The sequence below is a fragment of the Megalops cyprinoides genome, chromosome 7 (genome assembly GCF_013368585.1).
Source record: "Megalops cyprinoides isolate fMegCyp1 chromosome 7, fMegCyp1.pri, whole genome shotgun sequence".
NCBI classification, from domain to species: domain Eukaryota; kingdom Metazoa; phylum Chordata; class Actinopteri; order Elopiformes; family Megalopidae; genus Megalops; species Megalops cyprinoides.
In genome coordinates this window covers 11831225-11858874 of record NC_050589.1, presented here as the reverse complement: position 1 = coordinate 11858874, position 27650 = coordinate 11831225, and the positions used below count along the sequence as shown (strand labels likewise).

Below are 27650 nucleotides of genomic sequence, written 5' to 3'. Positions count from 1 at the left end.
TTTTTTTTTTAAACAGTGGTATGTACTTGTTATTCTGTTTTCACAGTTCCATATGATGAATAGTTTACGTAAAATGATGACCATCTTTTCGTCTGCATAATGGAAGAGTATTCTCTGCTCAGAAAGAAAATCTACACTATAGACAATGTCTGCCTCACCAGGTTATAAATATCTTAATCTAATTCAATCTTTCTCATGTTTCTTATGATATTACAATACATGGTTTCAACATTACCCTTAAAACTCCTTTAAACACGCATACATACACACATACCTACATGCATACACACATACACACACTCACATACACACTGAAAGACATGCTTGATACAGATATTGCTTTATGGAATCAAGTAATACTATATCATGAAAACAGTCATGAGATAAAACGATAAAAAAGCTATAACTGATATTTATATACATCCTGAAGTCGTTATTATTTATAATTATAAAACATGTTCTAAGGGTTTTTTGCTGGTTTGAGCGCCTCAGTGAGGATGAAGGAGAATCATCTGGATGGCTCTTTAGGTTTAAAGGACAGCGGCTCAGATTCAGGTGACATTCTCATCATCTGTGGTTCCATCCCCGCTCCTCTACCTACGGGGGCATTAAATCTTGTCTAAGCAAAGCAGAGGTGCATTTACACGAGTACGCAACACATCGCTATGGCAACCTGCATCCATTTCACTGCAATTAAATCACTTCTCCGTGCTTTATGGGCTTCAAATCACATTCTTAGGCATGTATTGTATTATGAAGCAGAGAGGGTTTTCTGGGAATGACGATCTCATGATCAAAGACCACAACATTTCAGCCGTAGTGCCTGGCTAAGGGAAGCTGGCTAGATAGAGGTCTCTGTGCATAGCTTTTCCACGTCTCCCTTGATCTGAATGTACGACAGGAAGGGGCTGAATAGGAGAGCAGGAGCAAGCTGCTTTTCCTCTGTCCTCTGCCATAGGTATAATTTATTTTTCTTCCAACGCTTTGTGCTTAATGTAAAGGACAAACATCCAGTAATAAAAGCCCACCCCATTCCATCTCCCTGTGTAATCTTCCTCAAAGAAGCTGGGGATTATTAGTGGTTCTTGAATTCGGGAATTCAGTGGACAGTTACAAACTGTTTAATTGCATGTCTTGCATCCAGCCGGACAGGGAACTGTCATAGTTTGGTACGTCCGTTTTAAGAAATTACTGATGAATGATCATACCTCTCACACTTATATACACCCACACAACCCTCGGAACCTGTAACTAAAGCAGGGGCTGTAGAATAAACCAAGCAAGGTCTTTTGAAGCTTGCTTCAGATAAACTACTCTTTTGGCCAGAAAGGATACATTCATGTTACAGGAAAAGCTGGAAACATTTTTTATGACAGCAGTGAGGCAGATGGGATGTAGTGTCTGCCGGTCATTCTCAGAGAGTCAGTTGCATTATGCCACTAGCAGAGGACTGTGGCAGTAGTGGGGCCTCATAATGACAGTGTGGATGTACACAGTACATTATGAACCTTCATAGGTTCTGCTTCTAGACTTTAAAGTGGCTGAATCACTTTTCTGAGTTAAAGTTCTCTCAACATACAGATATGCAAAACAGAAAATAATCTTCTCAAGTCTGCTGATTGTTTGAAAGATTAAAAAGCATGAAAAAACAGCCAAAGGTAGACATTTTAAAAATCACTGTACCAAAGAAGATGTGTTTGTTGATCTATTTCCTTGGCTATTTTCTTGCAATTCCCATTTGAACATTTAAGTACAAATTTAAGAATCTGGATAAAAACAGTATAAACTAATATAGACCAAGTGATTTTTTAAATCCAGTTTTGACACCAAGCAAATAAATTTTACCCACAATGCCATGCTGCAAGTGGGGTGGGAGGGGTAAGTAGGTTTAAGAGAGTTGCCTTTGCCCCTTAAACCAGAAGAACCCAGTGCTAAATGATGGCAGGCACTTGAATGATTTTTTCCAAAGGGTCCAGCAAGATGAAAGTCCTTTTAATGTGATGGGTAAATATGGTGGTTTTGGGGTGGTAGGGTGTCCTCAGCCTCTCACGACTCCATCTCGTCTTCATCAAAGACCGGCGGCTCAAAGCTGACCACCTCCTCATAGGTAAGCCCTGTGTTGGGGAGGGGGACATAACAGCCAACGGGAAGCCTTGTAACCACACAGTACTTCAAACAATAAATAGCACAAATCTGATCTTCTGGGAATTCATTTGAGCATTTATTCAACAACCTGTGGGCAGATGACCTTTCATCCTGAAGAGTAATTATGATTACCTACCTACCTAGTGTGCAACTTACACCCAGTAATTTCCACCCCATCACTAGCTCAGCCCCACAGTGTTACCGTGGAGATCCTGTGTGCATGTAAGCTAAGGCCTGAGACACTTACGTTTCCACTCCTCGATCTCCAGCTCACGGCTCTCGAAGCTCTGGTCGTACGGATCGGCCTCGGGCTCGTCATCAGGGTCATGATACTGGGCGAAGTAGGTGTGGGCCAGCGCCTCTGCCGCTGTGATCCGCTTGTCCGTGTCCAGAACCAGCATCTTCTCCAGCAGGTCAACGGCTGCAGATCAGGTCAAAGGTCAAAGGAGGTCTGCCCACTCATTTAGTCACAGAAGAAACACCTCGCAACCATAACCACCCTCACCTTCAAGCTTGTCAGTAAACACTAAGCCTGCTTCTCAGAAGTCTACACTAACTCTTAAAGAATGTTCCATTAACACTGGCATGCTATGTTATGGAGAGTGGGTGCAAGAATTTAAAAGTACTAACCCACCCACGTACTGTTCAAAAATACTTTTCTAACATCCACCAATGCTCTTCAGCATGACAACTTAATTGGTAAAAGTATTCAAACGACAAAGCAAAGTTTGAGCAAAAGCAAAGTAAGTATTAAGCAAAGTAAAAGAAGAAAAGACTCCTATCTTGAAATACCAGGATTGGACAGCAGACCTATGCGCTTGGCCAGTGCACAGTTGCAGACCTTGCCCTCAGAAATGCTCTCTCTCTCTCACACACACACACACTCAAATGCATCACTGCTCCCACCCACGCATCCTGTCAATCATAAGAAAAACACCCCTGTTACTCTGCCTCGTTTCCATAGCTACGTGTATTGCTGATACAGGCAGCCCACCTCCCAAACTCACACACGACCACTTACCCAATGGATTTGCTCCAATAAAGACATCAGCAAAGTTCCTCTTGGGCATCTGTGGCAGTGAGTTGATGTAGTTTCTCGCCTGTGGGGAGAGGCGTGTACACTTTAACAGGCCCACCGAGGAGGAAGTGCCTCACCCAGCCCACGTGTTTCCCCACGGCCTCAGCATCAGTAACACCAGCCTCCAGCTCCTGTAAACCCCATTAGCAGAACCACAACTGCTGAGAGTATCAGGCTCTATGACAAAGCTGAGGTGGTTAGCTTTAGACATCGCTGCTCCTACCACTTCTACTGATAGCATGCGTGGCAGGGCCTGCAGTTTCAGGGACAGAGCGGAGCAGTGGAGAGAGCAGACGGTCAGTGGGGAGGAGAGATGGTTCTCAGAAGAGGTGGCAAATTCCTCCAAAAGATCTCAGATCAGCAGAGCCCCTCAACAGATGTGACCTAAAACAGTTGCGAGTTCGCAGAGCTCCACTTTCAGTTCAGCATGCAGTCAGACCTCTTCCGTCACAGTGTGCTTTGGGCTTTTGAGTGACAGCTTTGATGTGGTTGTTCAGGAAATCTTTACAGCCTGCATTGGAAACTTCAAGCATGCACTCTAATGTGAGTTAATGTCGCGCATCCACCACTTCCACCACTGATTACACAACAACTAGACGAGCACCGAGTCTTATTTGTGGAACGCTTCTTCACTTTGCATTTTGCAATGCATTGTGGGTTAGGAGATGTCCCAAAGCTTAAGTATAGCTCAGGCATTGCAGGAGAAGAGGCAGGAATAGCAGGGAGGGGGAGCGAGATATGAGACTCACAGCACTTCCTGCTTTCCCTCACCTTCACTGACCTACTTGTTCTTGCTCTGGGTGCTCTTTGTGGCTGTCCTCATGAGAAGCTAGTCCTGACCCCTGCTCAAATAAGCCCCATTCAGTATCCATACACACTCTGGATTTATTCAGATCCAACAGGGCTTTTCATGATCCCTTTACTTCTCAACGTGACGCACTCATTGAGGTTGATTTTTAAATGCCCCTTAGACTTGAATGTGGACAGCTGGGGTGGACACAGGTAACCCACAGTTTGCTTGCACATCTTCAGTGCTGCGGTGACATATCCCGTTCTTACACCATGAGACTGTTTGTTTACAAAGGGCAAAAATAGCATTATGGTATTGAATTCCATAGCTCTAATACATATGCTGGTGTCAATGCAGTGCCAGAGGGAATAGTGGCTGAATGCGGCATTCGGTAGCCGTGTATGAAGCCTCAGAGTCCAGTAATGAAACACAGGCCAGAGAGGACAAAAGACACTGATGTGCAAGTATCTCCACCCTGTATAGGTTATATGTGCAGTGTCACCTGTCACTCAAACACTACAGAGCTATGCATTTTGTAAGAGCAGCAAGGGTTGCTAACACAAAGGCTAAAAGGGACAAAAATAACATCTCGGTGGGGTGGGTTTTTTTTTTTTTTTTTTGAGGTGATGGTGTATTTGGATTCCCCTGCCAGGTACTGTGGCAGGGGCCCCTGATCCTGCTCACCTCGTGGCTCGGCATCCTGCTTATTAGAGAGGCAGGGGGCGTTCCTGTCAGCCGCATTATCTGCTGAAGCTGGTTTATATCTTTGGGGTTCGGGTCAAGGGGGTTACAGCACACAAGTTAAACAAGCAACTGGTCAGAAAAAACCCAAAACATTTCACTACTGGCCCCCAACATCCCGCCCTCTACCCCATTATATATGTGAGGTCCTGTAAAAAGGGAGCCTCTTCTTAGCTGGGGTGACTGTGAAAGAACAGGGAGGGGATGAAGAGAAGCAAGCTCAAAGTCAGCATGCGAGGGTAAAGGAATGACAAACAGTAGAAACATGCAGCGCAGCTTGTTAAAAAGGTCAGCAACATGAACGAGCGCAGTCAGGAAGAAGAAAAGTTCAGTTAGGAGAAACAGCTGCAGCACACTGCAGGAAAAAGCCACAGAGTTATATAAAGACAGTATGTTATTGTCAGTGACTTCCTTCTTTTCCATGTGGACTGTACGGATCTCCAAATCCATTACTCTCAATTTTCCGCATTGTGATTAGATTTCGAGGGTATATAATGAGATCTACAACACTGTGAGGCCACAAGCCCAGCCCAGAAACCAAGGCTGGGGCTGTTCAGCTTCTTCTGCTTCCAATCTGGTTTTGCTGTTATGGATGGCCCTGCTCCTAAAGCATGCAGCAGAACCACGCAAATGGAACTGTTCGCTTAGGTAAACACACATTCACAGGTAAGTAGAAAAGGAAAAAAAAACACAATTCCTCTTTCCAACAAGAGAAAGGAAAAAAGAAACAAAAGGAAATAACTCAAAAATCAGGCAAAACTGAAAACTCACAGACTCTGAAGATATTTTCATCAAGAGTTCTGGCCCTGGAGTTCCGACGAGCAGCATTATTAGCTTCAACTGATCAATATCTATAAGCCCAACATAAAGGAAAATGGTGGTGGTCTACTGTAAAGGGTTGGTGGGTCCTGGCACAGGTCTGGGACACTGGTTTAATACAATGTTGCAAACTGGCTGACTGGACATGTGTGGTAGCAAGAGACCACTCCAGCTATGACCTGATTGCATATGACAACTTACAATGGGAACCAGACCCGAGGTTATACCCGAACAAGACTTGACAAGAACAAACGAATAAATTAAAGAGTAAATAAAGAAAATAAAATAAAATAAAACAAAATAAAATAAAATAATCTAAAAGCATACTAGGGATAACTGCTCTCGCTCTCTGGTCACTCTAACACTGGGGAAAATGAACACAGCGCCACCATGAACCAGCTGTATGCAGGACCATGTGTTCTGCGAAGACCCCTCGGGACTCCGGGTCCAGTCGGGCTCCTTGCACTCAGGCCTAGATATTCTCAACAGCACCGTTTAGCATCAAGGCGGGGCAGAAGCTAGCACTTTACCGCTACAGCAAATGAGAGAGAGGGGGGGTGGCGAGGCGGGAGGAGGGCTGCAGCAGACCTGGATGTGCTTACAGCCTGGTCTCCTGTCCTGCTTGCAGTGTTTGAGCATCCCAGAGGCACTGACACAACATGCAGGAAAAAAAACAGTGTAAACCTGAAGCCCAGGAACATGCACACTGGAAACGACGCAGCGCAGCAGGCCTGCCGCTGGGGAGTTTTCTGCAAAGCGCAAAGGCGCTTTACCCAGGCAGCACAAGAGAATAAACGGGCATTAGACTTAATTTAGAACGGCTAAACAAATAGCTTTGCAATAGTAAAATAAATACACTGAAAGTGCAGGGCCACAACACCATACCTTCCTTACTTTCCTTCCTTCCTCACTGAGGTCTGGCTTGGCTGGTATGACATATTTATTCTGGTGTTGTCCTCTACAGAGGTCACATCGCCAAGCTCCACAATTCTGATTGGCTCAGACTACACAGCAGCTGGCACAGCCTTGCTGCTTCTGGAGGAGTGCTGATCTGTGTCCTGCTTTATGGTCAATGTCTGTGTAGCGATCTCACTATGGCATGCCCTATTCTGCTCTTCGAAAACAACCTCAAAATCCCTGTATACTAGACAATTAGAGATAAAAAATATGGTTCTGTTCACACCTCTGGACACTGAATGTTGGGAGGGGGGGAGAGAGAAACAGATTGGGCAGATTCAAGCACCTGCTAAAAGCAACCTCAAAAGTACTTTAAACGGGAGAAACTGTTAAGCATCTTGCATAGACAAAGCAGCCATAGTTTCACTGTGTTAGGTCCACAGCAAACACATCCATATGCAATTAGGAAGCATAATGAAGCAGCAAATGATCCTGGCATTGTAAGTCCAAGTGGTCAGGAATCAAAGGTAGAAAGAGTCAGGTTAAAAGCAGTGAGGACATGTGGAGGTTAGACAGATTGGTTAGTGCTGTAGACCAATGAGAGAGAGGAGGATAAGAACCCGCAGGAGAGGAGGACCAGTGTTGGAGGTCAATCAGCAGGTATCACATGCAGCTCCAAATGCAAAGCGAGCCAGGTGCCAAAACTTGTTGCAGAGTCCCAGGCAGCACACTCATGTCACATGGCAGGGACGATGACAACACACTGTTCACCCTTTGAACAAGACGGCCGACTTTTGCGTTCGCCTGTTCCAAAATGACAACAAAACTGAAGGTAGGTTAACTAGTCAATGAGCCTTTGTGCGATTTCCCACGCAGGCAAGTATTCATTAGCCATGGCAGGTGCAATTGACTAGAGAAGCCAGCGTCTCCATGCAGTGATTCAACAGCCGGCAACACAACAAGATGAATCAAAAATGCACACAAGTCAGAAGCACATCCCATGGTAAGGAAGCCCCCCCCCCCCCCCCATATTGACAGGTTGCACCCCTAGAAAAAAAAACGCATTAGCACCCAGCAGACAATGTGTGGAATCATGCCTAAGGGAACAGTGTTCATTCGCTGTGACTGAAATCTCCTCTGCATTCTTTTGCCAATCGCAAAATGTGGTATAGAGTGGTCTTTAGCGCTGCTAGACAGTTTCTGCTGCAGCTCCTTTTGTTTTGACTGCGGCCTGCGTTGTAGAGATGCAAAAAAATCCCCGCTGTGGTTAACCTCAAGATGCTATCCGCTGCAAAGCTACGAAGGCAACGTGGCACAGAAGCAGATAACCGCTTGCTCCTGCCCCCACCCCTCCCACAAGCCAGCGCTAGAAGTGCCAACAAAGCAAGATTAGCCCCCCCCCCAACTCACTTCAGCAACACTGATCTCTGGAGCACTGATCTGAGATCAGTATGCTGGGGTGGCAGGGAGTGCAGGCAGGGTTGAGAGTAGAAGCAGGTGCTCTGGCCCGTTTTTGGGGGTGGGGGTTGTTGGGGGCTCGGGGGCTGAGAGGACATCAAAGCTGGGTGTGGCATTCCACCCGGGGCAGCCGCTTCCTTACAGCGGCAGATCACATTTCGCTCTCAGAGCCGCCGTGACACTGGAGCCGGGGCCCCGTCTGTGCCAGGGGTGGGGGGAGGGGGGTCAAGGTGAGGACAGCAGAGGTGGGGAGGTGGGGCCTGCAGCTGTAAGATAGCAGCTAGGATTACAGGTGAGGTGGGCGGCTGCCCTGGGGGCCCCGTGGGGCTGCGTAACAGGGTTAAAGCACGACTCAGGCCGGGCTAGTGATGACCAGCGGGGCACAAGGACAAACAGAGGCAGACAGACCCCCTCAATCACATCCACTCATCAGCAGACATTCAGTCTGTTGCTCTGCGTGGCTCTGAGTGGCTGATAGAGGCAGAGAGTCCATGGGTGCCTGTTTACTGGTGACATTAAACAGGGGTGCCTTCCAACTGTGGCACTTTCACAGGCGGGAAGGAACAAGAGTCAAAAGAAAAATAAAAGGATACGATCGGTCCCGGGGAACAGCGTCCGTCCTGTGAGTAGCTCAGCCATGATGCAGCCCACAGACCAGATGTCCACTGCAAGAGACACAAACACAGACCAAGGATTATGACCAATCAGAGCAGAGTTTACCTCACTTTCTTAACCAGCTACCAAAAAATCCAAAACTTCTCTCACTTTCATTGCCACAAAGGTAGGGACAAATTGCATTTTTAAATAAGTAACACACAGTGTTTTCTCTCTGCTCGGGTCCTCACACACCCTCCACGTGGACAATCTACCAATAGATGCTGGCTGTGGCTGAGTTTATTTTTCACACTGCATGTCCCACAGTACACCACAGCAAGGCACACACTGATTGGAGGATGGGCAGATCCCAGCCGATGTCACAGAGGGACTTCACAGGTGTTTCACTAGCCATTAGAGGGCGCTGCAGGCAGAAATAAGGGAACCCTGCCAACATACAATACCCCACAGTGGAACACAGCCAGTTTTACCACTGTGGATCACTGCTGGCTGATGTTTTTTTTAGGTTCCCCCTGCCCTGGGGGTACACACAGACACAGACACAGACAGAGAGAGACAGAGAGAGACACAGACCTGTCATGTTGTAGTGCATCCAGTTCAGCATGATCTCTGGGGCGCGGTACCATCGGGTCGCCACGTAACCAGTCATCTCGTCGTCTGTGTGTCGGGCCAGCCCGAAGTCCAGGATCTGCAACACGGGCAGCGGCAGACACAGGGACCCATTTAACAACCGAGAGAGGAGCGAGGGATTTAGGGGGTGTTCTCATCCTAGTGCTTTGTGCTCCCCGTGAGCCCACGCCAGCACGGCAGCGGCTGTACTTCTGTGGTCTGTATAACTGAACTCCCCACACATTGTGCTCTGTTGTGTATCCATGCTTGCTGCGGTTTTACTCTTCTGTGCCACAGACAGGCGCCTTGTTTAATTTAGACACAATTAAGCTTTAAGTTCAGTTCAGATCTTACAAAAAGCTGAACTTCAGTGCACAAGGGGAAATGTTTAGCAACATTACCACGGTTCCCATCAGTCGCATTAACAACATTCCGGCAAAAAGCCTTAGTCGCTGTGCCTTGCACCTCAACTTTTGCGGCATTAAGAAGCGGTAGAAAGGAGCCGGACAATTATCAATGGCTGCAGCAGCAAGTCCTGGAGTGCGTCAGAAAGCAGACAGCTTGGTCTCTCTCACCTTCAGCTCACAGTCTTCATTCACAGCCAAGTTGCTGGGCTTCAGGTCCTGTGGAGGGCGGACACGACATGTTCCACCAGGTTACTGTCACTATTGTTGCTTGTTCAGCGCACACCCTGATTCAGGGCAAATTATATAACCTCATTGTGTGCACCTTGGCCGAGGTGATTCAAGCATTCTTTAAAACACTCACTTAAAGTCTCTTAAACCCGTTAACAGCAATATCATTTGGGAGTCACACCTACATTTTTCTGGCTACATGACCAGTTTCCTAAACACTAGGCAGTGAGTGTGTGCGTGTGCATGTACCTGCATGTGTGTGCATGCTGGTGTGTGTGACATTTAATGTCCCTGGCCCATAAACACCCCCCCCCCCCCACCCCCCCGGGAAAGGAAACATCCGTTTTCTGGATTTATAAAGCTATATAAAGCTCTATGCAGTGGTGGCAGTGGACAATACTCAGTCCCTTGGTAGCTGCTTGCTCATTATAAAGGCGAGGCCCTTTTTATTAGCTTAATTACCTTCCTTTGTGTTTGCACAGGGAGGGACTCCAGAGCAGGGAGGCCATAAAAGGACATTAATAACAAAAGCCAAACAGCAGACTTCATTAGGCAGCTCTGCACCACTGCCTTCACTTCAAATACAGAGCTCTTCTCCCCTCCATTGTTCAAATTTGCTGCTAGAATTTATGGCACTTTCTCCACGAAATCAGTGTGGACATAATTAAAATGATAAGGAGGAACTTACTCTGTGGATGATATCTGCGGAGTGGATGTACTGCAAGAGATTGGGAAACGCAGACAGATTACAGGTGCAGTCTTGACGCACTGATAAGAGTTACAGAGCTTGCATGCTGAATTCAGGCGCGTGAGACAGAGGTATCAGGTTGCTACCTTGGTTTAATGCCTCACAGGGGGAACAGTGCAGGGCATGTTTTGCATTCAGTACCATGCAGAGACAAAAACATTCCACCAATGTTCACACAAGTTTCTGAGCACATAATCTTTCAGATGAATATGGCAGAATGTTCCAGAAGTCAGTGACGCTGACTAAATTTACCCTGCAGCAGTTAAACCGGCGATGGTGTAGTGTGTGGGAGAATGCACACATTGAATACTTAAATCATTCTTTTAAAAATGTCAATGTTTCTGCACCACAGAAGTGGTTCTTCAGCAGTAACTTACCTGTTGCTAGGATACAGTGGATCACTTATAACTAAAATACCTTTTGAAATATCAATAAAAATACTTGAATTTAGTGCAGTAATATCTGTTTGTGGAAAGTGTTAACCTCTAAGTTTTTTTTTTTTCTTCCCTATGGGTCATACTGTAATAATATCGCATCCTTAGAACCTCTAAACAGCCAGTCAGAGAGATTCATGAGGGTTGAGACAGCATTCAGTGCCAGTTTGGGTGGTCTCACCTTTAACCCCCTCAGTATCTGATAGATGAGGAACTGCACATGATCGTCCGTCAGCTTCTGGCACTTGACGATGTTGTTGAGGTCGGCACCCATCAGGTGTGTTACCAGGTACCTGCAAATCAAGGCAGGGGACCGAGTTCTGAATTCAAGTGTCTCTTTGACATGTCTGAATAAAAGAATTTTTTTCAATAGTCTTCACATCCCTCTCCAAGAGTTTAGAGAAACTTGTCATACTTATAGGCATCCATATATTTCATCCACTCTGCCGAGTCCCTTTCATCCTTCCTGCTGAGTCCCTCTCTTTCTTCAAGAAACATCTGAAGACACAGCTCTACCGCTCTCACCTGAGCATCTGAAACACTACCTCCTAAAGGAATTTCTCATATCTCAAAACTGTTTCCTACTAAACTATACATAAAAAATGTAATCTAATAGTTTAACGCACTGGTTAGCTCTACCAGCTAGCTTGTGCCTTGTCTGGACAACCATTGAAACCTGGTCATGCAGCGCTTCTAATATTGTTCATTCCTTATGGTTTTCTGCTTGTGTTGTACTCTACCTCACTTGTAAGTCACTTTGGATAGAAGTGTCTGCCAAATGAATAAATGTAAATGTACAAACCAGATTGACTAATAGGTGAGTACCCTACAAATAATCAAGTTTAAGTTCAGCTCCGTCACATGTTAACATATTTCGAGGACATGCACCCAACACGCCCTTGTTTTTTTTTTGAAATCCGTTTGGAGTCTGGTTTCAGCGCCATCAAATCAAACATTACAAGGTCAGACACGCAGGGACTCGGGCACACCCCACCCCTAATTTTGTAACAGTTTTGAAATCACACATGACATCATGAATCTGTGGAAACTAACGGCAGCTCCACCTCATCACCAGGGGCAATATCTGGCCCAGCCCATCACCACTGGAATGTTAGAGACCTGCTGCACGCAGTAAGTGGGGTTTACTGGCAGCACAACAGCGGAGAGAAGAACCAGGAGCTGAACACAAAGCCGCATACGTTTTAAGCACTGCTGCTGTAATGAGAGCTGTGGAACAGGACGAGCCCCTCTGGGCGTGTCAGCGGCTGCAAGCAGTGGCTGTGTTTGGAGGGAAGGAAAATGCGTTTTCCCGTCAGAGTCACGGCTTGTTTTCAGGCTTTTCCTACAGACCGTTCCAAGAGCCCCCAGGCTCTACTATTCCAACATTAGGAAGAGGGGGTGAATTATTCCCCTACACTGAAAGAGGAGTGCAGAGGTCCTGGAAAGAGGCATTTACAGGGAGTATTCTTAGCTCTTTTTCCATCCAGCCTCTCTCCCGCGCAGACCAGGGGGGTGAAAATAGGTTGTGCATTTGGAGCTGAAGAGCCCACCAATAAATCAACCAGGCCCAGCAGTCCCTGCTGCTTCCTGGACTACATTTTAAATCAGATCACATTCCTGATGTGTGTGTGCGTGTGCTTATGGCCGTGCACAGCTGTTCCAGGAATGTTCAAGATAACCAGTTAGTCCGTTGAGACTGCTTTAATGACAACGGCAAACAACTATAGTGATAAATATAGTTAAAAGTAAAAATAGCACAGAATTTGTATCTGATTACACAAGTTTGTAGTGATATGTGAATGTGCCTTGTCTGCCAGTTTCACTGGGAGGGTCTTGCACTGCCCTGGACGATGAGTTAGGTCAGACAGGCAGGTCAGACTAGACAGCTGTAGGTAGCCATTTTAAAGGAGCTACAGCAGAGGAAAAACAATGGAGAAGCCATAGTGTTTGGCAGATTGACTGACATACAATTGTCTGTCATACCATTTCTAAATATGACAATGTCAACATATACAATCACTTCGGCTGGCAGGAGTTGTAGACAATTTATCAATAAACAAGTTTATCAGAGTTCTGTCACAATCCTTGCAGACCCAAAGCAAGTTGGGAAGCGGACTAAGTGGTAATCGAAACAGCAGTTCATGGGTTAACTGACTATAGAACAATTGTTTAATCTTTCCCTTTTGGGACATTTTTGCCAGCTGGCCTCTGATCAGCTCTTCCACACCTGCAGAGCCAGTTTCTACACTGACATCATCACTGACAACAAGGTAGTTTTTGAAGTTTATCCTCATGCAAGTATTTACCTGAAAGATATTATGGAATGCAGAAGTGAATACTTCCACCCTGCATACTGCACTGTGCAAAAACTGCAGCACAATCCTCAACCCTATATTTCTCTTGAGTACTTCAGTATTACTAATTTAGATTGTTTGGTTAATATTTAACATCTGCAACGGGTTAAATGAGGATTGACGGCGTATTTAATTGTTATTTCCATCCCTATGTTAGACCATGCCCCTGGTCTCGTGGCTCTCACTCCCCCTCCCTCACAATCCTTCCTGAGAAGAGCTCATTCCAGCGCACCCAGCCCACAGCACGGCCTCAGTTCCCAGGCCTCTCTCAGGCCCTGACCTCGAATAGCCTTCACCCTGCCATGAACAGAGTTAATCTGGGACAGCAGGACCACCACAGAGGGGAGGCTCTTCTCACATGTAGGGCACTCTGGAGGAAAAAGAGGATCAGAAGCAGGGCAGAAGGACGACACCAGAGCCCCAGATGCAAGAAGCCAGCCCGGGGCTGTGTCAGGCTGGTCCCCAAGGAGTGTCTTCCTGACTGCTGCTCTGATCCAGTTTATCTTGGACCTGCTTTGGGAAGATTTCGGTTTGTGTATGTCCTCTTTGGCCGAGAACTTTCATCATGGATCGTGGATAAAAGAATGAAAGAAAGTGTCAATCTGCAGGGAGTTCCAAATTCCACTGCCTAGAGGTGTCCATTTGTTGCCATGGACACAGTAAAAGCCTGAGTGCGTCGTGTTGCCCTGTGTAGGTGCAGCTCCTCTACACAGCGCTAACAGAATGAGTTTAACTGCTGAAGTGGAGCAGAAATCTGAATTACACACACACACACACACACACACACACACACACACACACAGGGGTGGGAGGAAGTTAGTATTGAGTCATCACTGCCTGCTTGCCAAGCACTCAGCTTCCTGTAAAAAAAAAAAAAATAGACTTTCACCAACCGAAGTGAAAGTCCAAGCAATACCAGTGAGCGCAGAGTGGTCTGCAAAGTGAGAGAGCCAGGTTTGCCTGTAATCACTTGCATCAAACAACTTAACTTCCTCTAGCTTGAGTAACAATAGTGCTAGCATCACTAGCATAGAACTCATGGCGAGGGGAAGTCACCGGGGTTGGGAAGCTGAACTCCTGCCATACTGCAGAGGAGCACAGACACCAAATGGAGAACAGCCAGAGTCTCACTCACACGTCATTGAACTCCTCCAGGCTTGTCGCAGGTGAGAAGACATCCAGTAGACCGATCACCTGCAATGCAGAGAAACAAACAAAAAAATCTGAGATCTTGGGTTGACATCTGGCACCTGTCCTTTTAACAGAAACCCAGTGGCCACAAATCTGCAGGGAGCAGTTGTTTAGTATGTGGCATTACTGGGGATTTTCGAGAGATTTTGTGTCTTCTACTGTGTTCATTGCTAAGAAATGATGAACAGGAGGGGAATTTAAAGGGAAAGTCCAGTTTAAGACCACAAAATTACTAGAGCTTCTATGACACACTTCACCAGCTGCAGGGGGAGAGGCTGGAGAAGCATCTGTCTTTAAGAAGTGACCGCCTTGTCAATAATAAACGCTGGAAAACTAGTGCATGAAAATAAAATTACGGAATTATCACCAGGTTACATATTCATTTACTTATTTTAAGCAATTGCCATCTGATGCTGTGCTTGATTAAGGCCTTTAGGTTTAACAACCTAGAAATCAGTCGCTGCAGATGCAATGGGTCTTGTGTGTCCCATTCAGATCAGCAGGGTAGAAAAGTGCTCTCCCCGTTACACACTCCTGGAGAGTTATTTATGAAAACACTATTTCAGATTATCACCACAGGGCATTTTCCTGACATAGCCAAGTGAACACACTTTCATATCAAGCTGCTACTCCTTAAAAGATTGTTCTACTGAACCTTACCAGGACTTTGCAATTGTAGTCATCTGATCATTTTAGTTTTGAGCTAGTAACCTTGAAAGACCGCTCTCCTTGGTCTGTGCAGTACATCCAACCAACAAAGAGTTTAAAAGGGTTTTTTTTTTCTTTTTCACAGAATCCAGAGAACTCCCCTCAGAGGAAATGGCACCCTTAATAGCTGGTGTGTTTGACATGCACCTGTGTGCATTAGCTTAGTAGTGATGACTAAGGGATATACGTGGGTGACAGCTGATTTTTAAAAGGAAAAGCAGACATGAAATGCAGTGATTGTGTGTGTGTGTGTGTCTGTTGGGTGGGGGGGGGGGGGGGGGGGGGGGGTTGGTGCCGACACAGGAAATCTACGGGGGTCACTCATGGGTCGGCCAGGCAGTACAGACACCCCACACTAGCCATGTGGGCTCCTGCCAAACTAAATAAACTTCCAGGGATCTCACACATCAAAACCTGTAGTTACCTAGCCACAGAGGGTGTGGGGGAATACAAATGTTCAGGAGAGGGGAAAATAAAATCATCCATCTTGTGTCCTCTAACAATGAACTATTAAATGCATCTCCTGATAAAACTCTTTCTCTCTCTCGACCCCGACCGCCATGCACTTGGAGGAGACAGGCCTCAGCCAACGCTTGGCACGCACAAACAAGGCCTCATCACCCAGACGTCTGGTGGCTGGAGGGGATTCAACTGAGGAATAATCTATGTACCCTCAGTAACAGAGGAATCAGGTACACACTCTTCCAAGGCTCAGACTGCATTACCATTCCTCTTGCTGTGACTGATCTCTTTTCCTCTTAGCAACACAGATCTCTTCTTCAGCGCTTACTTGGCACATTTTTCCTCTTTTCAATCTTTGGATTCTGTCTTCAATGCAACATCTCATCATAATCATGCAGGAGCCCTGAAGCATGAGCACAATGCTCTATAGCACCCGCAAACAACAACAAGAGCAATCCTCAAATGCAGCCACAATGCAGCTATTTTTCACCATAAGCCAAAGTGAGGATTGAAGCCTTTCCACAGACATTACCAAAGTAACTAACAAGCACCATATCAGCCACTAGTGGGTGGTAACAAGCAGTGAGAGGAGATGACCATGGCCAAAATAACTCTACCTACCCCTGACAGAATGATGCCAAGTATGTCCCCCTGCTGTGGACTCCCACCTGTTCTCAGCAAATGACACAGCTCAGTACTGAACCTGGTTCAGGCTCAAAATGTGCTCAGCACAAGCACCTTAACCAGTTGAGCTATTCAGGAGCCCCACAATGCAGATCTGTGATCAGCGCTCAGTACGAAACACAAAAACTGCACACTGCACTCCCAGCTCTGAGCAGAGGTCTCTGTTGCTGATCACAGTACAGAGCCCTTTGGATTGTAACCTTTTACATAAAGGGGATCTCTGGACAATAATGTACACCATGCATTAAGGGTCCTGGTAGCAGTGAACATCACACTGCACCTTCACTTGTGGGTGACTCTCTGCTCCACATACCACAGCGATCTGTAGATATCCAGATATTCAGATATAACCATCACAGCTGCTGCACAAACAAAAGCCATTTCCCCTCTCGCCAGACACCCCTCCCAGTGGACTCCTGTAAATCCACTAAACTGAAGAGGTAATGGTCTACCAACACTGGTCTACATTACTGAGGAGACCTGCACCTCCATATCAAACCAGACCATACATCCTGGCCAGACCACTTCATTCTGCAAACTCCAGAGGCCTGGCTTTTCCCATATCCTGATCATGCCCCCTGTCTGTTCTGGGCCCTGTGTTGTGGTCCCACAGCAGTCAGGAAAGTAAAGTCTCTGGCCACCTTCCAGCGCACACTAAAGACCACTGCCAAAGCACTTCCTAAGACGGCATCCCCCCTAACCCTGGCTGCCCTGCCCGATATCACTGAGGACAGCACCGTGGGGAGAGCGTCTCCATCCTCCCACTCCGACGTGAAGAACAGGCCACTAGCAGGGTGGAATTGCTTTAGCTCATGAGCTCACACCATGTGCAGTACTCACTCTAAAGAGGACAAGCCTTAGAGAGTGTCAGTTTCAAGAAGGTTTCCAATGGGGCCATTTTTTCTATCCAAACTCTGCTATATAATAAATCCACTGAAGCAATACTACAGTCCACTCCTGACAGTGTGGACGGCTCCCCTGTGTTTCTTGTAAAGAGGCAGCCTAGCGCTGTCAAAGCCCAGGTTGACTGGCCTGTCACAGATAGCACCCTGGTTTTGTGGCGTGAAACAGCCTGGCGTGGTTAGAGTCCCAGTTACCCGGAGTCACACAGCACAGGACTCACATTCTCGTGCTTCATGTGCTTGAGCAGCCGCAGCTCCCGGTACGTCCGCTTGGCATGGATGATTGACTGGAACGGCCGCGACAGCTTCTTCACCGCCACCTTCAAGCCCGTCTTCACGTCGTAAGCCGAGCTGCCGGGGGAAGAAAAAAAAAAAAAAACACGAGCAAACGGTCAAGGGGGGTTACCCTCAGTCAGCAGGAACTCAAAACTGGGCAAGATTTCAGCCTCTGATTAGACCCTGATTTAAAGTTCCAATTCACAAAACCTATATCCAGGCACTACTACATGCAGAATTCTTACAGCAACGCTGAGTTCCCAAGGCCCATCAGTTATCAGAAGACAACCATTCCGAATGGGCTGAATTCAGTTCAGGCATTCACAAGGGGCAGCACTGTGCTGTAACTGCTTGTACTGTTAGGCAGCGTACCTACCCTGAATGGCCTCAGTAAATATCCAGCTGTATAAATGGATAACATGTAAAAACTTTAAACTATGTAAGCCACCCTAGGTAAGAGCCTCTGCTAAGCAAATGGAATGGAATGCATTCCTTCCTGCCGTGACTTGTGACTGAAATACAGAGGCAGCCCGGACCGGTTTTAAAAAAATAACCTACTAATGCAAACAAAAGACTGAAGGGCAGAACATTTACCGATTTAGTTATTCAATTACACCTTTTCTGATTCTGACTTCTCATGTTAGTTTTAAGGCCCTCACAAAAAAACGCCGGTAGTATTAGGGCTAAACCTGGAAAGCTGGTTTGAGCTGTTCAAACTCAACCATTCAAGGAAAATCAGGAATCCCAATGCAGCCCAGCTTCACAGGCTGAAGAGTCAGTAACAGACGGGCAATTAGCCTTCAGCTGGGAACATTTACTTTCTAATACAGGACAGCGGCCTGCACGGCTATCCACTTCAGTCCTCAAATATAATGAGGTAGCAGCAGATAGCTTTCGGGGGAAATGCTCCTATTGAGGGCCTGGCCAATAACTGTTCCTTTCCACTCTGCTTTTAATGAGGGGTTCACTTCCTGGTTACCACCACACAGCAGCTCGGCTATTACGTAATGGAAAGTCGAGATTTCCCATGTTGCCTGACCTCAGCGGAGGGTGCAATGAGGAAGTAATGAGCAGCGGGAGCAGGAAGTCTGACGGCTACCCCCTTTACTGCACAGACACCTGTGAAACCACTGCCTGCCAACAGCTTCAAGCCCTTCAGCTTACCGTGCACAAAGAAAATCACATTCATTAAGCAATTTAGATTCCACTGAGCCCTACAGGATTTTATTCTTTCTCACATAATGTAATGAAGCAAGCCTACACTAGAAGCTGACTCCTTTGTATTAGTGGCACTCCTGCTTCAGAGTAAAAGCAGATGTCTCTGCGGCGAGCTGCTTGGAGGGGAAACACGGTTCAATTATTTTAATATTACATCTTAAGAGTTAATATAATATGAATGGAATGAAATTAATCAAAATACAAATTCCTACTGAATAATACACCAGTTACAGCTAGTCAGTATTTGCCTTTTATATATAATAAACAAAATGAACTTGGATTTTATTTAAAAAAAAATAAATAAATAAAAAACACTTGTAGAGTTCCATTCAAAAACATGCAGCTGCCTGCATTTTTGAAGTACTGAAACCAGGAACACAACGCTCGGCACGAAAAGTACAAATTTTGTACATCCGTCCTGGAAAGGCCGTACGTTAGAGGCAGCATACACTTTCACTTCTCTCCTAAAGACTGACTGACGCAGGAAAACTGCACCTCATTGTCTTCAGCCACTTCCCTTCCAGTGGAAGCAGCCACAGCGTCAGTCAGAAGTCTTTCAGGCATGACAGCTACACAGAGCCAAGATTCCACAGCCTCTCACATGCAGTCTTCCCAAGATACGTGTAGTTTGAAACCAATGAAACCATAGGCCTGCTCCGTTCACTCCGTTTCTCTGGATTCTTCATTTTATCCTCAAAAACACTTGGATTAAATCCAACAACCGCAACTCACAAGCTTAGAGGAGAGAGAGAATGAAGAGAAATTCCTCCAGGAAGAGGACAGTTAGTCGACCAGACCATCGTGGGAACGACCGTGCATCATTTTACCCTTGACCTCAGTGAAACCACAACTATACGAGATACTTATTAAGAAGGATCCAGCAAAACAGGATATGTGAGAGGAGCCCCAGTTCAATTTTCCCAAAATGCTCCAGGCACCAACAGCAACAGAAGCCCTGCCCTTCTGGAAGCAGTGCAGGTTCCACAGTGACTTAGAGAAGGTTCTCTTCTCTAAGTCACTGTGTCTGTTGCACAGATTCCTCTCAGACTAAGGCGGCAGGTGTCTTTACCTGCTGTGAAAGTCATCAGGCAAAAGGAATGCAGGAGTTTACTGCTCCACCCTGCTCTGTCCCTACAGGATGCGTTGATGTGCCAACGGTTTGTTTTTAATTAAAGGTTAGAAGGGGAAAATCACACACGACTCCATTCAAAGGAGTTATTTCAAATACAGAACTAGAGAAATTACAACTAATAGTCATCAACCTAGCATTTTAGGAAAGCATAATTTGTCAAAATTAACAATTGTTTCTCCCCAAAAGCTATACATTTTGTTGATTTTGGCATCTTTTAGTACATTTTTAGTGCTTTCAGTGGTGAAATCAGGTGAAATCAGAGCAGCTCAAATGGAAATGAATCATTAGAATGACTACACTGATAACATTTAAATGGAAATGTTTCCTGAATCTAGGGATGGTGGGCAATGTGTGTGATTTAATATTCAAAGTGTGCCACAACTTTTCTCAATGCAGCTGCACTGCTTCCTCTGTGACTCAGACACAGCACATAAATCAAAGCCTCAGCACCATCAGAGCGTGCTCAGCTGGCTTGGAACGCCACACTGCAAACTTTGTGCCTTGCGTTCAAAGCACAAACAGCTAGAAATCCCACCCCCGGACTCGACAACTCTGAATGCACCTCTTACGGAGCCTCTGAAAAGCCCAGTGATTGTGGGACGCACCTCTGTCAGCGCGCCAAGCTGCGCACTTCGTCTCCGACCGCACTGGCTATACGACAGCGCGTCACGCGCGTGGGGAAGGGAGGCAGCTCTCCAAGGCGAGTCTGAGTCACGGGAGTGCAGACGCGGCGACAGACAGAACAGCCACACAGCGGCTGACCGGACACTGTTACATTATATTCCTCAAGAATCCCGCCTTTGACCTCAAGCCTGCCATTTACGCCAGGAACCAACACCATTCCCGCCTTCCCATCAAGCATCCCTCCCAGCAGCTAGACCCCGGCTAAGAAGCTGGATAATACAGCCATTCATTCTCTCTCGCACATAAACACACACGCAGACAAGCAGACAGACATATTGCAGTTTCAGAGGGGAACAGGCACTTCAGGCTTCCTTTGAATTTTTGCAAAAAGCGTTTCAGAGATTGCTTAAAGTTCCAAGGACGGCATCAAACGGAGCCGTCTTTGAATTTCCTGCATCCTGTAATCAGGCGGTCGGACGGCATATTTCTTGACACTGACAGGGCTTGTTGTATCATTACAGACTTGGTTTCCTGTGAGAGTATAGCAGGCACTCAGATAGGAGTGCATGTGTCAGGTCCAGCCTACTACAACTGGGATTCATGAAGACAGGCTACTGCCCTGCAAATAAGTAACTTAATATTCCAGCAAATAAGAGATTTCACCAAATACATGGACTGCGCGGTTATTAACACACTTATCACTAAACAGTACAACAAAGCAGAACAAGATGCCCCATTGAGCCCAAACAGAAATTCCATGTCCACAGATAGATGTCCAACATTTAAATGCAGTCATTTCGACAGACGCTTTTATCCAGGGCAACTGATACAGCAAAGGCCACGTGAATAACGGCACTTACAGAAAATGTCAGACCACATCTGACCATGTGTCATTTGTGTATTAACAAAAGTCTTTTCACAGTTCCCCATGGGCTCTAAATTGCAACAAGAGAAAAGTATATATGATCAGGGGCTCTGCAGTGGAGGGAGGTTAGCAGAGGAAAAAAAGATAATACAAGCAAAGACTGCCCCAAAAACATGCAGCCCAGCACAGTGAGGCACTGAATGCCTCTCTGGAATCCAACCCAGCCAATCCTGCAGCCTTACACTTGGTTATGCAGGAAATCTTTACTGCACATGGATCCCAATCCATGATACCACAGGAAGCAATTAGGAGGAGCTGGGGGACAGAGAGTACAGAGCCCTCAGCATGACACTGACTGCGATGCTTGGGGCTGACTACGACTGTGTTCATAAACAAACCGCGCCCACACTGTGCTCAAGGGTGCTGAGCACAGCTGTCCTGGAGTCAACTGCAACTGCACAAAACTTCACTTAACTGAAGGAAATGCCACGTAAGGTTTAAATCTGAAAGTCAAAGGTACATTTTTAATGTCTGCAATCAAACTGACCTGGTGACAAAGGGTCACGTGTAGAGGGAATTATGTGAAGGGTTCGAAAATGACCCAATAGTTTTGAAGTTGTGGATATTCAGGTCAGTTTTTCAGGACACCTCAGAGTAAACATGCAGGCATGAATGAAGCCAAATGTCTGACCTTGCCCAAGCACAAATCAGGATTCAAATTCCTGTCAGTTAACATCAACAAAAAAAAGCAAAAGAGTTTATTCAGGTCAATGCATATCTGTAAGAGTGTAGGCAGGAGAAGCTTGCAAAGCAACCACTGATATTTCATCAGCATACCCCTGTACAAACGCACACAAATGCAGCTTCTCTCCCCTTCTCCCTTCTCTCCAGGGGTCTACAGGCACAGAGAGAGAGGGGGAGACCCCTCTCAGTGCAAGTGACGGGGCAGTGCTCAAATATCAATACTCAGCAGGCACCGAACTCAACACCGAGTATTATCTGAGAACGTGCTCGTCAAGACAAGTTCAGCTGTCAGTCTCAGTTAGGCGCCAGACACAAGGAAAAGCACTCCCTCCCCATTTACATTTGCCTGCAGGTGCATGGTGGTTGCCATCACCTGTAATGAGACATTAGGTGTACACATTAGACCTCTGCCCTCATATGCAATTAAGGGCACACATTTCAGGACAATGTTGGGGGGGGGGGGTGCAAAACGGGAGGATATTGCCATGCCATGCATTTAAACTCTCACTATATAAAACAGTGAAATGGTGAGAGTTTAAACGCATGGCATGGCAAAACAGGAGGATATTGGAGGATAAACTCTCACCATTTCACTGTTTTTATAAAGTGATGACACACCAGCTGGTTTCAATCTGAGACTAAAATCCTGAACTCTACAACTCCAGCAGTGGGCCAGTTTGAGGTTCCAAGATACGACTTTCTGGCAAACACAGAGGGTTTAACAGGGGCCAGTTCCTAAGGTTTCCACTTCAATTTAAATTATATTGGCTTTTGCAAGCTTGGCAGAGGATGGTTGTGAGACCAAAATAAATGGTGTATTCTAACTGGAGCGCACAGTTTAATTTGCCAGCAGGGAGTCGTATGGGAGTTTATGGATATCACTAAAGACATCATTTACCCATTTTCCCCACAGTCTGGTCTGTGATCAAGTCTTAAAGGCCCAGCACAGCTGCACAAAAGTCAGGATACCACTCCTTTTGCAAATCTGAGAAGCAACGGCATTTCTGATGCAACAGTGTGTAAATAAGGGGCTACCAATAGTATTTCTGCCATTTTTAACATGTGGATGGCTAGCTACATGCTGTGTTCATCAGTGACTAACCTAAAAATAATGCTGTGCACCATGTTAGCAAAATGGTTGTAATTAAATGATGAAATGCTTTGTCAATGTATTCTGCTAGAGCTATGAAATGCCTGATTGTAATTACTGTCAGATACATCTTGTCTTCAAGTATTTCTAATTGGATTAGCAGCACTGCATTACAAGAGTGATGTGTATTATAAAGAGCAACTTGCATATTTAGCTAGTTTCTAGGGTGGTTTTTGAATGCGACTGCAGCAATACGTTATGAATTGAGGGTGGTTTGTATTATATGTTCTTGTGCCCAGCAATGACTAGCTGGCAGTACTGGTTATCTGGAATGGTGTGGCTTACATGACTTTTGAAGTGCTGTTTTGGCTTGTGAGCAAACAGTCTAGAAACATCAACGGGCAACTATAAATGAAATGTTTTGTTTTCAGAAACAATTCCTAAGACCTTTAACAAAAGCATCATATGACTGTGCTGTGCTTTTCTGTTTCTGTATCTCAGTCTCAGCTCCAGCTCCCAGGGGCTGCCGCACAGGCAAAAGAGCAAAAACGTTGCTTTGCTCTCTGCAGTGCTATCACCTGCCACCTGTGAGACCTTTTTTCCTCTCCACGGTTTTGGCCATCCGTTTCTACCTATAACCCTTAATTCCAGGGTATACCGCTGGCGAACCTCTGGCATTAACAGCAGCAGCTGAACTGCTGAACTGAAACACGGATGAGAGTTAATTAGAAAATAGTCCACGGGCCTGGATCTAAGTTCAGGTCCGAGAGCGGCCTTTCATCATAACAACTGTTCGTAAAGCTGCACTGAGGACGGTGACCGTGAGGACACTGTCATTTGACCTGGCCTTCTGTCACGCTGCCAGATCTTAATGCCAGTGCAGCTTTCTTACCTCACCTGCAGAGCTGAGATCATGCACTCACCCCCCCTCCCGCACCAATCAGATTGCCTCACCGTGCTCACAAACCCTGTGAGTGCCAACCCCCTCCCACCATCTTGTACACGTTCTAACACACCGAGACCTGTGTTGTCAATTTAAAAAGGTAAAAATGACTTGCTGGTAGGATGAACAAAAAATATCCATTGAAGGCTCTCAATGTTAAGAAGAAGAAAGCAATGTTATTTCAACAAGACACAGACATGGCGGTGGCCTGGAGAACAACTCAAAAAGAGGGCAAGCATGCCAACAGCATTCCAGCATGTTAGTCCGGATCACACAGCACGACTTCGGGTGACTGCCCGGGACTGGAAGTCCACACAACATCACTGTATCTCAAATGGACAGGATGGAAACAGCTGAACTCACTCACCAGCCTGTGGTCAAAGCCATTAAGACAAGCCAGGGGAAAAAGCTCCTATGTGTCCTTATCTGAACATTTTAAGATCAAAGTGGGCTACAAATGGTTAATCTGCATCATGTCGGACTGCACAGTTCGCTTAGCCAGATAAATGAACAGGAGGGAAATTGTGTTCACTGCAAAAAAATGACCTATGATCCAAAATGAAATGGAACATCATGGAACCATTTTATAATATGGTGAGAAGGGAAAGAGATGCTGTGTAAACTAGACATGATCCAAGCCATGTTCGGGGGGGGGGGGGGGCGGACAGTGGTGCAATAGTCAGGTCAGCCAAAGACCAGTCCATGCATACCGTGCCGATAAAGAGAGCACTGTGTGGAAATCATGATTTCTGGGAGGACGTCCCCGTGAACACTGGCAGAACTAGGTAGAAATGCCGCCTAAAGCCGTCGGGTCACAATCGCATTTGAAAAATACGAAATGTTACGTAATTCTGTGTACGTTTCTGTGCAGTCAAGACACGCGTGTTTTCAGACATCTCGTATTCCAGGAAAACCCTGTGATTTCATTACTTTACGGGTGTGCCGTCTGATGATCGCTGAACACGGACCGTTCCCAAAGAGGCGTCGTAAGGACACTTTAACCAACCAGTCAGAGTTCTACCCTATCCTGGAACTATGAGTCATAGCTGACAAACCCGGGTGACATCATTGCGTAGTCCTACATCAACAGATGTCCACAGCGTGCACAATACGGGCAGACTCAACTGCCAAACAGTCTCATCTTTGTTACTTGAACTTCACGCATACAAAGCCTGCAATACCGTAACATAAACTAAAATACAAAGTAGTCTCGCTTAGAGTAACACCTAACGTAGGTAATACTGTATATTCGCAAGTATTTTGCACGATCCCGTGACAAAGGATTGCAAGATGTAATAATGCTGCTTGAAACCGACTGAACCAAAGTCTCGGCGTAAGGTGCACAAAGCCGAGAGTCTGTTAGGACTGGGGTCCAGTTTGATTACGCATATTCACTACAGGAATATAGCGCGGAAACGCTGTGCCTTGCTTGCTAAGTACTGCATTTGATTATCTCTGTGCAGATTACAACGTGGCATCCATTTCAGTTCGCGGGCCAAAACGTTCTGTACAGTGCGATTAGTCCAAATATATCACCACCTTAAAGTGGTTGGCTAGCGATTTAGCCACGACCTCAAAAACCCCACTCTTCGGTTCGCAGGCTGCGATGTTGTGAATTCATTCCCGTGTGACTATGTAACGTTAGCCAATAAACCATCTCCTACTCGATATACAGCAGGTTAATACAGTGTAAACAACTGCAGGTTGCAAAATTAGGATCTACATTACGCTAAAACAAACAACAACCCTTCACACATACCGCGCTCAAAGCGTGCAAAAAATATTACAATGTATGGTGGTTAGCTATCTAGCTAGCATAATACTCATATATTAAATGATCGTATGTGGGTCGACTTAGGTTGACTTCCCAAACAATGCACATGTTAAAAATAATGCCAAAAAACTTTCATAAAATGAAGGCATGTTTTACTTAAACTCTACAAAGCCTGGAACCCTGCAATAAACAACGCACGGAGACAGACTACTGTTCTATACTTTCTTTTTCTGCTCAGTATTGCTCGTGCAACATTTATGAAAAAAGATAATAAATGTTTATAGATAGTCAGTAGCCTGGCTGAAACAAAACCTATACAGCATTCCCATGCCGGCGCGGGCCTCGCACGCTATGTAGCTAGCCATGTTTTGTCACTGGCTAGTACTGCTTTGATTGACTAAACCAGCTAGCTAACTAGCTACCACCCAGGCCCCCAGTGAGACAGCAATATCGTTTGTAGCCAGCTAGCAAGCTCACAAGTTGTACATGTGCAGACAGCGCGTCCTAATTTAACTTACCATACGGATCCATAAGCACCAGACCCAACTGGGGACAAACTCTGGTATCGCTCCGGGACCTCCCATATCGTCTTGTTCAGCTCCTGCCGGTAGAAAGTCGGTCTCTCTTTCTGCGACATATCTGCAGAACAGCAAGTCCAGGTCGCAGCAACAGCAGCCAACAAGCAAGTTTGCAACTTCTGCTTTTCTTTGGTCAATTGAAGAGGTGAGCTACATGCAACAAAACAAAAACAAGTGGCTAGGCAGCCAAAATGATCACTGGGCACGCAAATATGATCCCGATGAAGGACGCAACGAAACAGTGAATGGACTTGCACGCTATTTGTGCACCTTTCTTTCGAAGCAGCTAGTCTATCGCGTAATTTCCCGTTGCTGGAACTGGCAAAGCAATGCACAGCCTCCCCCGCAGCGCTCCCCTAACCTAACTCTACAGTCACTGCCCACGCGCGCGCCAGCCACCACCAAGGCGCGCCCCAGACACCAACTCTCGCGAGGTGTTGAGGCGTGCGCTGCATACGTGAGAAGCGTGTCTTTGAACGCCGAATTTTTCGTTGTAAAAGGTTTCGAGGATATTTGCGGAATGTTGCCGAGAGCGTAATTAGGGAAAAAGAACTAATAGTTAATTGAAAGCTTCAATGAAAAACATGAAGACACACACATTGTTATTAGTGTGCTGGACTTCGGTGCACACACAACGGTGCATGATTGGTGCTTGTTTAATAACTGGTGATTATGTTTGAGAATGAGATGTTCAAATGTCAAATGAAGATGAAATATTGATTATTCTGCAGTCCCTACATATTGACCTAGTGCTACACAGCTGCCATCCTATGCTCATATCAACACTGCAATGACGGGATCTGGAATGACTTAATGTCTGATACAAATAAGGAGGGAACTGGTATTTCCCCTGAATATTTAACCACACTAGTCAATACTACCAAAATGAACTGAGTAAAAGTCAGGAGCCTGTCACCAGAAAGTGTGCATGTCCATTTGTACTTTGCATGTCTATAACTAAAAGATACTCAATCACTCGTGATGACTATGTGGCTTACTGTATGCCAAACATCCTCTGAACAACGGCAATGTGCTTATTCCAAAGCAAAGGCCAAAATTAGCATAGCTGAAAAGAGGAGCAATTGACAAAGGATCTGAAGACTTTTGTTGCCTTTTTAAGAGTGCCATAGCTTTCT

The 27650-nt window shown here is 45.9% G+C and overlaps 1 protein-coding gene across 2 annotated transcripts; it reads right to left on the bottom strand.

Moving 5' to 3' along the window:
* Positions 1-26864, bottom strand: mapk14a (mitogen-activated protein kinase 14a). Of its 2 annotated transcripts, none has more exons than XM_036534364.1 (12): positions 26455-26864; positions 17492-17621; positions 14459-14517; positions 11151-11262; positions 10476-10505; positions 9728-9775; positions 9117-9231; positions 8522-8593; positions 5526-5605; positions 3167-3245; positions 2393-2566; positions 1-2114 (listed from the first exon to the last, which is right to left on the bottom strand). In XM_036534364.1, the coding sequence occupies exons 1-12, from the start codon at positions 26571-26573 to the stop codon at positions 2047-2049; spliced, it is 1086 nt and encodes a 361-aa protein (XP_036390257.1). In that variant the 5' UTR covers positions 26574-26864; the 3' UTR covers positions 1-2046. The 2 variants fall into 2 exon arrangements, with proteins under 2 accessions (XP_036390257.1, XP_036390258.1); XM_036534365.1 differs by lacking the exon at positions 5526-5605 and adding an exon at positions 4698-4777.
* Between the last annotated feature and the right edge of the window lie 786 nt (positions 26865-27650).